This window comes from Spinacia oleracea, chromosome 2 (assembly GCF_020520425.1).
Source record: "Spinacia oleracea cultivar Varoflay chromosome 2, BTI_SOV_V1, whole genome shotgun sequence".
NCBI classification, from domain to species: Eukaryota; Viridiplantae; Streptophyta; class Magnoliopsida; order Caryophyllales; family Amaranthaceae; genus Spinacia; species Spinacia oleracea.
In genome coordinates this window covers 76,273,105-76,286,832 of record NC_079488.1, presented here as the reverse complement: position 1 = coordinate 76,286,832, position 13,728 = coordinate 76,273,105, and the positions used below count along the sequence as shown (strand labels likewise).

At 35.5% G+C, this 13,728-nt stretch overlaps 2 protein-coding genes across 2 annotated transcripts; both read left to right on the top strand.

Moving 5' to 3' along the window:
• Positions 1–2,419: 2,419 nt before the first annotated feature.
• On the top strand, positions 2,420–5,962 carry LOC110800864 (uncharacterized). Its single transcript, XM_022006190.2, has 5 exons — positions 2,420–2,628; positions 2,828–3,086; positions 3,171–3,240; positions 4,130–4,295; positions 5,651–5,962. Exons 2-5 carry the CDS (start codon positions 2,933–2,935, stop codon positions 5,774–5,776), a joined length of 516 nt encoding a protein of 171 aa, XP_021861882.1. The 5' UTR covers positions 2,420–2,628; positions 2,828–2,932; the 3' UTR covers positions 5,777–5,962.
• A 2,814-nt stretch (positions 5,963–8,776) lies between these two features.
• Positions 8,777–13,209, top strand: LOC110800860 (protein yippee-like At3g11230). Its single transcript, XM_022006186.2, has 5 exons — positions 8,777–9,189; positions 11,628–11,671; positions 12,277–12,385; positions 12,472–12,527; positions 12,834–13,209. Exons 1-5 carry the CDS (start codon positions 9,094–9,096, stop codon positions 12,916–12,918), a joined length of 390 nt encoding a protein of 129 aa, XP_021861878.1. The 5' UTR covers positions 8,777–9,093; the 3' UTR covers positions 12,919–13,209.
• Positions 13,210–13,728: the final 519 nt, after the last annotated feature.

The following is a 13,728-nucleotide window of genomic DNA, read 5'->3' as shown; positions in this document are numbered from 1 at the left end:
CTTTTCCTGTAAGTTTAGCCGATGTCAAAAAAAAAAAGATAATATCTTAGACATTTATATGTGTAGAATATTCTAGGTTATGCACACTTATAGCTTGCAACTTTCCTAGCAATTTGTTGAGGAAGCTATCCAAATCAATTACACTTCTTATCAATCGATAAGAAGTCATTTCTGTAACTCAATTAAGCAGTTGTAAGCACTTCTTAAGCAATACAACGAACTCTTCAAAGAAATATAACCAATGATGTCTTGGCCTAGTGGTTAAGACTGAGGCCCTGTGTACAATAGGTCTCAGGTTCGAATCCCCCCGCCCCCATTTGTAATTTATATTGCCCTTGCGGCTCATTTGCACCAAAAAAAAAAGAAATATTCTTCTTCTCGACCATGAGACTATTGGCTACATTCTCGCGAGCTAATTTTCTTAGAGTGTCTTTTGATCCAAAAAATAGTTTTTCATAATAAGTTTTTGTTTATATAAGAAAGATAGCTAATTTTGTAAACTTACATAGAATATTTTCCCTAAAGAAAACATCCAAAAGGGTCAACATTTCATGTTTGAATATTTTTTCCACAGTAAAGGAATTACTTCCTCCGTTCCACAATAGATGCATCATTTCTCATTGCACGCATGCCAACGCGATTATTTAAACATTAATATCTCTATTTGCGTATAAGTAAAAATTATAAAAAGTTAATATTTGGAATCCTTGTATTAATACGAATTTAACAAAATCTCACTTGACTAGGTTTTTTCTTACACGTGCAACAGTGAAAGAAACATTGTCAAAGTTAATTGATGAATAGTGCGCAAATGATAAATGATGCATCTATTGTGGAACGGAGGAAGTATAAAGAAATAGTGAATACCAAAGTTAATATTAGGTGAATTGTGGAGAGCATAAAAACTCAAGGATAATGAACTTTGATTTTATAAGGAAACTAGTGTGTGACCCGGGCGATGCCCCGGTTGCTACATTGAATAACTATGTTTTAGATTTTTTTTTGAGCTCAATATTTGACCAAAATACTTGTATTCTATAGAATGGAAAATATCCGTTAAGTTTGTCAACTACACATGCACGCTAAGTCATTTATCATGGCAAGTAAGTTTTCAATCATATCATCTTACAATTTGTATAATTTATTTTCTCGTGGAACTAAGTACGTCAAATTAATAAACACTAAATTAGATATATATGCAGCTATGTAAGACAATCCTATAGTTGATTCTTATGAGACTTATGACATCAGGTTTCTTCATGGTTGTCATAATGTTCCTTTTCAAAATAGTCCATATATAGAAATTAAAAAGTCACACAAAAATTTATTTGTTTTAGATTTCATGTGAACATTTATTTATAAATTAATGTGAAGAGATAAACCATAATTGGTGGTTCGTTAAGATGGTAATGAGAATTATCATCCAAACTGGAGGTCTTGTGTTCGAACCTCATTGTATTGATTTTTGGTTGCCATTACATACTACATGGTGAGTGGATGATGTGACAGGAGGAGAGTACTACGTGACACATATACATTTTCCACAACGCCTTTTGTGAAAATTGCAAAACATATTTTTGGCTAGACAATCGGGCTTTACAAACTAATTTGTTAACTTTTCTCAACATAAGCACCATTAGCGAAACCACAAACCTCTTAGTCTCTGATTTCATTTTTCAATCAAAGGGATGGACATCCCCAAACTTCTTAATGTCATTCCACAACATATGGTACAAAAATCCAAGGGATACCTATACCACTTTTGGATATAAACGACACCCCATATGGGGACCTGCGACTTAAGGTGATTTATCTGTTAAATCAGCAACATGACTAACCCACTATATCTTCCTCCAAAAATTAGGAGGAAGATATAGCCCACTATATCTTCCTGATAATCAATCCCAGCAAGGTATAGCAACATGACTAGTCCACTATATCATCATGATAATCAATCCCAGTGGGAATATCGTTGGATTGGGAAGCTAGACCTCCCACCAAAAATCCAGATCTTCCTCTGGAAAATTTGCCACAAAAGTATCTCTACTCAGGTCATCCTCTTCAGAAGGAACATTTTGCGTTTAGTTTTTTTGTCTGTTATGTGTCATAAATCATAATACTACTGAAAGATTTTGTGACAATGTTGCATGCTTGTCAATGCAAAACTTTAGCCAGTAATATCTCTAGTTATATACTTTTCTGTTCTCATTTACATAACACAATTGAGTTTTTGACACGGTTCACACAAGCTCTTTTGATTTCCTTTTGTGATTTATACATAATTAAAAAAAAAAATGTGAAAAATGGGTATATATAAAAGAGGAAATATATATTTTGAAGTTTAAAATAATGAAAACGGTCCAGTGTTGAGCTTTGGACCGAAATAAGTTCACAGAATTGGACAGTTCCAGTCTACCGATCTTATTTTAGGGTCCGATTTTGTACAGGTGCACAGCCCTATCCGATGACAAAGTGACAACCCATATTCTCAAACATGAAACCTTTTTTTTTTTTTTTTTTTTTGAGGGAATCTCAAACTTGGAACTTCATCTTCCGGCTTTTCCAACTCCAGTCCATCCGAGGGCATCCTTCTCCAAACCGAGGATCTCAGGACCAAATTTTCCATAGGTAATCCCTCTCTCTCTCGTTCTTAGGTAAATCACTCAATTTTTTCAATTTCAATTTTTTCAAATTTTAATGTTTCATAAAATCAAATTAGTAACAATTTGGAAGTGTTGAAACAATAGTTAAATGTAGAAACCTTTAAAACTCTCAAGTCTCTGATCAATGTAGAAATTTTTGACTGACCGATGCTGATTATTTTCAGGGTTTGGCTTGATATATGTGTCAATCAACTCTTTATCATTATTGTTGAAAGTTAAAGCGAATGACTCCAGATTTTAATTGACGATTATTGAGTTGAAAATTTTGCATGGCTTCTCCTAAATATTGGTGGGGTGTTGCCAAAAAGTGTTTCACAGTTGGTCTCATATCCCTGACTGTTTCTGACCGATGTGGGAGTATCACCCCTATTTCCGGACAGTCTATGTCTCCTACATTCAATCCTGAACATAGTACTTTTAAAGGTAAGGTGGTGTCTGTTGATCTTTGAAATGTTTTTGATAGTATTTATAGCCATGGCTAACCATACACTAATTGTGTTTTTGCAGACTATGTTTTGGTGGAGAAATTTTGCCTCATGAAGTGTAACTTTTCACATGGTGATGTTATAGTTTTCTCGTGAGTTTCTCATCGAGCTTCTTGTTTTGGTTGTCAGATCTTAGAACATTCTTTCTTCTTGCTGACACAATTTAAGAAACTGTTCTCATTTTTAAACTTACTTGCTAAGGATAGATATGTTTATTATTTAGATGATTACTTTTAACCAGGAACTATACAATACTTACAAACTGGGATCATTTTTAAATGGAGGATTTGGTTGGCAGTAAGACCTCTGATTTTGGTGATGGTATTGTGGGGGATTAAGCCAAGGTATAAGAAATACTTTAATAGTCAGTTATCTTCAAAAGTATCAACCTCTTTCCATAAAATAAGTTTATCATAACCATACTAGCTTTCATTATGGGATTAAGTTTGGTTTTGCCCCTTTGTCCAATCAGCTGAATCAGCTGTCCGTCAAGGGTATTTGAAATTGGTTTACAGTTTTACATCATTAAGGAATTTGTTAACAACTAGTAAATGGACTTCTGTTTTAAGTACTCCAAGACTGTGCTTTTGATATTGCAGTTGTCTCTTGTCTTGAGGTACTGGTAATGCTTGATTGGTGAAAGTTGAATCATAAAGCTGTGCAGTTGGATATATTCTAATAAAATCTCATGTTTTTTTTATCATTCTGGGTACTTTTGCAGTAATTTTCTACATCTTTAGCTGTAAGATTAATGCTTTGACTCAATAAGTCGCTTATATATTGGTATTGGTTAAGGTGAATTTCATGAAAACCTGCTTGCCATGTTGCAATTCAATTTGTCTTGATACGTTAGCCCCTTGGTTGTCTTATGTTTGTTCCTCTTGAATTTTCTGGAGAGCATTTTATCAACATGTTCACTGTGCAGCCCCTTTAGCTTCTTTTCTCTGATGCTTTCTCTTTTGTTGTTGAAAAATATGTTAGGTCCCCAAGTAATCACAAGGAAAAACATGTGAAGAGGATCATTGCTATGCCTGGTGATTGGCTCAGTACCTCTGATTCTTATGATACAGTGAAAATCCCTCAGGGTCATTGTTGGGTGGAGGGAGACAATCCAGCTTCCAGTGCGGATTCTAGATCTTATGGTCCAGTAAGTGACTCGTTATTGAACTGAAATGCTTTAGGTACTTTTGTTTGCGAGGGTTGGGTTTGAAACCTATATCTAATGTTTGGTTAGGATTTTTGTAAAATTGAAAGCTGTTGGGGCCATACTAAGAAACTAAGAAACACGTCGCCACATTGTGACACTGGTGGGAGGATATTGGTTTTTCTCAGTCCCCTTCGCATGTAATTCCAAATTATTTATAGTAAAATCCAGATGGAGATAAAACCATGATCAATTCTTAGTCAGGATTATGCATTTTTCTTTGCCTCCTCCATAGTGACCTACACCATAACCTGTATGGCTGTTACCCTCCCCTTTCTGGTAGCCAACCAGTTGTTGCCCTCCTTCCTTACCAGCAGATAAACCCCTAATCTACCTTTCTGGGAGGATCAACTTATACTGTCTACTTCCCCTCTTTACCTTTTTTGAGCACAATGTTGCGCCCTGATGCTTTTTGTTGCCAGATTTGGTGTGGCAGATACAGGTTTTCCATGCTATGATCCACTAGATTTGTTGCAGTAAGAGGCCCTTCTTTGAATTGGTGGTGTGGGTTAAATGAATGGGAAGGGAGATGTTGGAGAAAGGGATGAAAAACAAGTTTTTTGTCATTTCATAATCTAAGCCAAACAAGTTCATCTCGGTATGGGTTTGTACTTTGTAGGTAATATTATAAAAGTAAAAAAATTAAAAGATATGGGTTTGTAGTTATTGTTCATTCGGTTCCTTAAGGCGTCATTCCTCAGCCCATTCCTGGTATCATAAGCGAACTGAATGGTGCCTCAAATGTTTTGAATCCCATTGTATCGTACAAATATATGCAATGGTTTTATGCACTTGAAGTGCTACTGGGTTAACATGCATTCAGGGGAGGGTGTGGCAGCAGGACTCAGGATTTTGCATTTTTCGGCGTCTTTCTGAGTTCTGAGATTGCATTCTGATGCATCAAACTATCATAGGCAAAACATTTTGCCTTTGATATTTTAATATTTTCCCTTTTCCAGCTTTCCCTCTATCATTTGTAAGCAACTATCTCTTGAACACATTATGAGTCAACAAGTTGAGAACTGCAGTAAATTAGATTGAATGACTTTGGTGCATGACATAAAAACAATAAAATCCCAATTATGCAGATCCCATTTTAGTTTACATTTCGTATTTCTTTGTGGTGGATGTTGTAATTAGCCATTTCTTATTGTGTTTCTTAAGAGTGAACACTGAGAAAAGAGACGTCTCACATTTCATTCATAGCATTTTGAACTTATATATTTCCGCCATTTACATGATTGGTTATTGTTTCATGCATTTGTGTTATGATCTAAAGTTTGTGATTTCTTCCACAGATCCCTTTAGGTTTAGCCCAAGGTAGGGTCACACACATTTTGTGGCCACCCCAGCGAATAGGCAAAGTCGAGAAAGTAGTTCCTGAACATAGGCTTTCCATGACGACTAGGCAGACAACGTCCTAAATATGTCTGCCAAAGATACAGGAAAACGTTCCATTTTGGCACTGACGAAATTTTGGTGGCAACTCAAGGGGAATTGGGGTTATATTTCTTCCAGAGAGAAAATTCTGTTCGGTTTGTCAATGTCTTTCTTGTTAATCTCACTGAATTACAAGCACTTTTTCTCCTTAATGATAGTCTATTTCTATATCTGCCATCCAGTTTGAATCGAAAAAAGCTCAATCTGTAGGAATGCTGGATAATTAACAATGGAGTGCCATGGCTAAGTATAGAATATTTCTTTTACCACAATGAATAGACCTGAAGAACTCTGGACATACAAGACATTGGTACAATTCCTATGATTTTTCGCTGTGACCTGAACTTCTGAAAATCACTGAACTTTGATCAAAGTTTTACTTTTATCATTTTGTTCTAAGAAAAAGCCCTTTTTTTTTCCGCATAGCACACCCGGTTCACCGAAGCTTAGCTCCGACTACATCCGGATCGACCCGTGTCGCACACCTTACTTATGGTGGGTGAGTCTCCAAACAAGAGTTTCTGCATATGGCGAGGCTCGAACCCGAGACCTCCCTTAAGCGGTATCAAGCTGCTTACCATTTTTTTTTTTTTAAGGAAGATGCTTACCACTTGAGCCAACTCTATATTGGTCTAAAAAAAGTCATTTGTGTTTTGGTTGCCAAAATGTAAAGCAAAATGAAAATTAGCCGGAATTGAGGACCGGAGACCACAAGGAGTGACGAGGACCCATGGTCATAAGTCATGACTACCTACCAACAAAAATAAAATTGAGGATCCCACCGTAAATATCACTAGTCACTTTAAACTTACATTTTCTAAAATATTTCTGTATACCATCCTAAAGCCATATTAGCAAATATTGACAATTGTCAAACCCAACCGAATAATTAGATCTATTTTCATAATGCATTATAAGTTTACAATTCAACCATATGAATGATTGTTTCCTGTCCGAAAGTTTGGATGATGAACATATTGTAAGCGTATTATAGTTTATTTGTCCTAAAACCGCTATTTCAGATAGCGATTTTACTGGGCTATCTCATATAGTAGTTTTAGGAAAAAAAACAGTGTAGCAATGTTTTCTTTCCAAAACCGCAATCTCATATAGCGGTTATACCAATAAAACCGCTATCTCAAAACCGTTTATACTGGTTTAACCGCTACATGAGATAGCGGTTTCGGTCTGGAAAAATAATATATAAAAAAAGAACGTAGCTCCGATCCTACGTGGACGGTAGTTTGGTAAATAAGTTTTATTCCGACGCAGAATTAGAAATAAGTTTTAAATGGGCATTAATTTGGTAAATCGTTCCTCTATAGGAAGACTGAGGTTGATCTTGGACTTGCATATGCTACATATACGTACCATAAATAGAATAGTCTTTTTGTCTCTGCTTATTTATGACCCTATTCGGCTTCTAATCCGGAAAAATATCGTGTGTTGGCATAATGATGATTTTCTTTTTATCTAGGTTAAAATTTTCTTTCATCAAATACAAAAAATCAATGTAAGGGTGAAAAATAGTCACTCATGAAATCAATAAACATCAAACGAATCAAACTTGAACATACTCTCATGCTCTATGAGAAAGATCGAGGTTGATCTTGGACTTGCATATGCAAAATGAACCTAACATAAATATTAAAAAGGATAGTCTCCTACTCATCTCGGCTTATTTACGGCCGCATTAGGCTTCTACTCAAAACCAACGAATAATTAGATCGATTTTCATAATGCATTACAAGGTTACGACTCAACCATATGAATGATTGTTTCCTGTCCGAAAGTTTGGATGATGAACATATTGTAAGCTCGATTTGTCTTTGTAACATTACAATACTACCATATTTATTTGTTAACAATGGTATTTATATTTAGTGAGAAAATGCCATAATTATCATTTTTTTCTCATAGTTGCATTTTTCCTTTATCGAATTTTAAAACAAAATAAAAAATAATGCAGCTATGAAAGTTGTCGTTTACAAGTAAAAGTCAACTTCAATTAGAATTAAACGAACTGAACTCGAACGTAATCTTGAGCTCTATGAGAAACAGTTTACCAAACTAATGTCCATTTAAAACTTATTTTCAATTCTACATCGTCGGTTTGAAACTTATTTACCAAACTATCTTCCACGTAGGCTCGGGTAAAGTTAATCCGTTTTATTTTTATTTTTTCAAACCAAACGGTATCATTGCCAGTTTCTAGTTTTTGGTTTTTTGGTTTTAAAAGTCATGTGATTTAGATTGAATCATTAACTAAAAAATAGTCATAATTATACTAATCATATTGATTTTGAAAACTGACAACAAAAAACTGGAAACTACTTTTTGTGGTTTTCATATTTTGATTTTTGGTTTTGTAAAACACAGAAAACTGGAAACAAAAAATGATACCCAACGGGTCCTGCTATCTATTTCTTATATCTATCCGACATATCATTTCGAAAGGGGCCCTAAGCCCTAATTCCTTACTTCGCCTAGGGCCTCCAAAAGTCAGGACCGGGCCTGTTGGTAAATCGTTCCGCTATGAGAACACCGAGGTTGATCTTGAACTGGCATATGCAAAATGAACCTAACATAGTCATAAATATTAAAAAGGATAGTCTCCTATTCGTCTCGGCTTATTTAGGACCGCATTTGGCTTCTATTTCCGAAAAATTAAAACAAAATATTTCCTCTATTCTTATTTATATGACACAATTATTTAGTTACGTTTGACAATGCACGATTTCAAACATTAATATTTCAATTATGGGTAAGAAAAAATTATAAAATGTTGATATTTAAAACATACCTATCGATACGAATCAAACAAGACCCCATACGACTATGTTTTTTCTGAAGTATAGATCACAAATTGAAATCAAATGACCTTGTGTTACTGTAAAAACTCCAATTGTGCCGTATAAACAAGAATAGAGGGAGTAAGAAGTACTCCGTAGCCAATTTCATTTCCAACGAAGTTCGACTCCCATAGACCATAGAGTTCCATGCTGGCCTGTCATCATTGCCCCGAAAAACAAACAGGGAACGAAGATCAATGTACATATAAATTCCTCTTTCCTCTTTCCTCTTTCCTCTTTCTCACACACATTTTTCATTCACATTCCTTTTATAGTTGTACTCCTTTTCTTGCAAAGGCGTGCATTGCATTGAATTTGCATATTCACCCATCAACTGCCCCCACATACAACTACAACTACTATAAAGTAGCAATTCATACGTCCATTTTGATCTCCTTTTTCCAGTTTTTCTGGGTATTTTTCTACTTATTCTGGTGTCAATTCAGACAATGGGGAGATTGTTTCTGATCACATTGGAAGGGCGGATTTACAGCTGTAGACATTGCCGTACCCACCTGGGCATCGCCGATGATATCCTTTCTAAGGTAAGAATCTTACTTCTTCAATTTCCTTTTTAATAATCAATATTTTAATCTGTTCATCTTTAATTGGTAGTTTTTAATTAGCGTTTTCTTGTATGCAAAATGTTAAGAATTGTGCGATTTTCTGTGTGTTTGATTGATGGGTTTGTTGAATGTGTTGTTACGCTGTGTTTGGTTGATGGGTTAATTTTGGGGGGAAATTGTTCAGATTTTATTATTCATTGAAATGATTAGGGTTCTTGTAATGATTGGGAAATTGTGATTGCTGTGAAATGTGAATATTGTATTGCTTGATGTTTCTTGTTATAGTATGCATAATTGTGGGATTTTCTTGAAATGAAAAGCGGTTATTGGGATTTGGAAGTAGAGATTAAGAATGGTAGGATGATGGAAGGAATTTTTAAGTATTTTCTTGTAGACTGGACTATGAAGGAGTGAGGAATAATCTTGTTTCGCTATTTCATAATCACTGTCCACTTCTAATTGAGCATGGATTCTAATCATGAGATGGTTAGTTTGAGGATAGAATTAAAAAGCTAGGAGGTGATTGGTGACCTAGGAGCATTGACGCCAGCTTAATTTCTTGAGGAGAGTGTGATCAGGATAGTGGGATTTGATTTTGGTGCTGCTTTGCAGTTTCTGTAAAGAGTATTCAAATCAAAATGTGGTAGGCTGCTACCCAACTGATAGGGGTAAATATTGGGTATCATGTGTGTAGTAACAATTTGGCCAATCTTCTCTTTGGCTTTTATGCACGTTAAACCCATATATGATCTCAGAAAGAAAGTGAGACATAGGCATTCTGGTATGACATGTAGCACTCCTCACATTTGACTAGAGAGTTATATCATACAGTCAGGTTTTAAACCTAGTCAGTATGAACACGGAGTACCACTTCCCATAAACATTACAAGCTGAGTTAGCTAATTTCTCCTCCCTTTTGTTATTTGCTAGTCAATATTTCATTCTCCTTCCATGCACGAGAAGCTTCAGAACAAGTACATTTGAAGCTTTTTTCTGGCTAGTGGCACCAGCAACCTAAAATGCCTTGTAGTAAAATCATGTTTTTGAAACCTTTGCTACGTATAGGTCCTGGAGGGCTGTTCTTGAAAGTGTTAAGTTGATCACATTCACCATTAGTGAAGTTCATGAATGAATTCTCTGAATGATGGAAATATGGATGTTAAAGAGCATTAAGTGTCTCCTCTTAACATGCTATTGAAGCCTAATCTTTTGAATTTTAATGGAGGGCATGTTCCTGAAGTTTGATGTTCTACGCTGATAGTACTCTCCACAATACCTGCAACTAATGTTCAGTCTTCCAACCTAAGTGTGCATCCATAGGATATTAGTGGCCGAGTTAGTAGAGGCTTTAGGCCCTAGGGGATGCTATTAGACACCTATGTTCAAAAGTCAAGGTTCATCGACCTTGTTGGGCTCTGTGTCTGTTCACCAAAAAGAATAAGGGAAACGAGGATGATCATCAAAAGTGAGATAATCTAACTAAAGCATAATATACACATTGTGGTTTAGTTGGATTATCTCACTTTTTTCTCAAGGTCTTTGGTTATTAATACAATCAATTATTAATTGCCAGAAAAAAAAAGATATATATATAGTATATATATACACATTGTGGTACAAATGAGTAAGAGAAAGGCATTTCTTTTATCAGGGTCTTACGTATGCATTGATGCACACTTGTGATTAAGTGGTCTAGAAGCAAGCTTCGCTATCGACGATTGAGGTTCAAATGACTTGTGTCATTGATGTTTCCCTCTGTAAAACCAATTCCTTGTAGTTTTAAAGTGCTTTGCTTATCACTTTGTCAGTGTGCTTTACTGTTCAAAACCAACATCTTTTGCTAGTGGTAAAAAAAACACTCTCCAGACAATTCTGAAAGCAAATCTGAAGAAACTCTTGTAAATGTAATGATCAGCAAAGAGATAACCATGCTCTTGAGGCTTGATGTAGACAGCCTGCATCCTTTTAAGTGCCACTTTTGGAAGTATAGCCGTTCTCTAACAAGTTTGTGTTTTACACTTTAATGTTGCAATTACTTGTACTGTTGTACATGTGTTTAGGAAGAATATCTGTAAGTTGTGACAGTGTGACTTTATTTCTGGAAATTGTCCAATCGCTAATCTTTAAGTGTAACCTTCGTATTATTAAAGTCAACTATGTTATTAGTAGGATTATGCTAATATCCAGGTTCATTTAGCCTCTTGGAGCAATAACTGTTGACTCTACCTACATAGCTTCTAGACACACATTTAGTTTTCATCATCTAGATTGCCAGAGGCCAACTGGGATTTTGGGGGTGCTTGGTTTGCCATTCTTTTTCTTGTACATTCAGGATTATTCTTATTTCTTTTCTAGGTTCAGAACATATTTTTAGGTTGAGAACATTTCTTTAACAAATTCGGTTTCCTCTGTTTCAGGAATTCCACAGCAGAAATGGCACGGCTTATCTTTTTGACAAACTGTAAGTTAATCTTCATCTCTACTCATCTCTGTAAAAGAAATTTGGTTTACCCCTTGCCCAGTATAAATAGCATATTAGAGGCAGAAGTGGCGTGATCCACTGCGAAGTGTAAATGGAATGCACAAACTCGTGAAAGTATTCCTGGGGTTGATTATTTTAATTAATAACCACTGGAATCTTAAAATCAGGAATAGCTTCTTAAATTGGAGTGAGTGAAATTACAATGAAATAAATCATGACTACCTGATCGGAAACTTTTTAAGTTTGGATTACAATGAAATAAATCAATGTTTCACCAAACTGTTATTTACTTTGATATGTGGTGGGAGGCCATTTAGTTGCCTTGATCAAGGATTTAACAAGAGCCGGGCAATTTGCATTTTATGGGTAAGGGCATAGAAATGCCTTTGTAACTGTACGGATAAGGCTTGTGCTGTGCAGAGGTTTTGTTAGAGGTATTTGAGTAATGGTGGGTATGCCATGGTAAGTGGTAAGTTCCAAGTATCATGAAAAGGCATTTCTATGGTATTCAAACCATATTTATGTTTCATTACTTCCACAGGGTTGAAATAATATTATTATGTGATTCTTCTTCCTTGATTCAGTGTGAATGTATCTGTTGGAGAGAAAGAAGAGCGTCTGATGATGACAGGACTGCACACGGTGGTAGACATATTCTGTGTTGGCTGTGGCTCCCTTATGGGATGGAAATATGTAAAAACTCCCTCTATCAAACACTTTTTAACATTTTGTTTCATCCACAAAGCAGTCATCATAGAAATACTACTTAATTTTTACAGGAGGCTGCATACGAGGTGAGTCAGAAGTACAAGGAAGGGAAATACATACTGGAGAGGTCTGTATTTATTTCAGATTTTAGAAAAAGTTTGCTGAAATTCATACTGCATTCACATGCTTTTGTACTAGTCGAACCAATGAGTACTTCATATGAGATATGGAAGCATGTGATTGGCGATTTAGCTATTCGCACATATGAAGCTTGCATTTTCATATCACAGCCACCAACAAAAAAACTCCATGATATACAGAAAGAAAACATATTACAGTAATGAAATAGGCCTTCAAGTAGTAGGTTTCTGTTTCTTTGTTTCATTATAAATATGTTAGTAATTCGTGTTATCTTGATTCTCTAATGGAACAGACATCAGGTATACGGTCCAACTGGAATTGCATATCCTGTCATTCAAGATCCTCACGATGACGACACAGATAACACGGATGATTGACATGACTCATCTTTGTGTACATTCTTTCAAACCATATTATAGTGATCCCGGTAATATTTTGTACTTCATCATAGTATAGTACTGATTAATATCAATAGGGGTGAGTAATTCTTGAAGGTAGTAGAGTAACAGCTGCTATGGGGTTTTTTGTTGATTAGCAGCCAATTGATTTTGGCACAGTATTATTGTATCACACAGGCATTGTTTGGGCCTTACTTCATACTATATGGTTTGGTCTGATTCTTTTTTGTTTATGTGAAGAAATGATGTGAAATGTGGAGCATCTTTGTAGGCCCATTTTGTTTGGGCCTATATTTTTGGGCCTTACTTTCATACTAGTTAGTTTATTGTAAAGGACGAGTAGGTCTTCAAAGGATAGTTTGACTTCACCAACAAGGATGCGGCAAGTAATTATTACATATGAATCAACTTGTAATATAGTTAAATGACATAAAAAAACCTCCAGATTCGGAAAAAAACACAATTATTCTTTGGGCCAATTTTAATATAGGACCCTATTTCATAAACTTAATTTAGGGGAGTGCATATGAGAGTCATATAAGGTTTTATGGAACCATTAATACCACTAATTGTTCACATAAATGTACGGAATGACTATGATTCAACAAAATAAGTTTTATAAGGCTAAAACATCGTTATGAGTTGGAGTTGAAGGTTCTAACTGTTCAATATGTCTCTTGGAGCCTCATAGGTAGGGATGGCAATCACATCCGAATTCGAACCGACTCCGACCCGAGCCGAAGGAAAATATCCGATCCGAATCCAAGAAAAAAAAGTCTGAATCTGAAT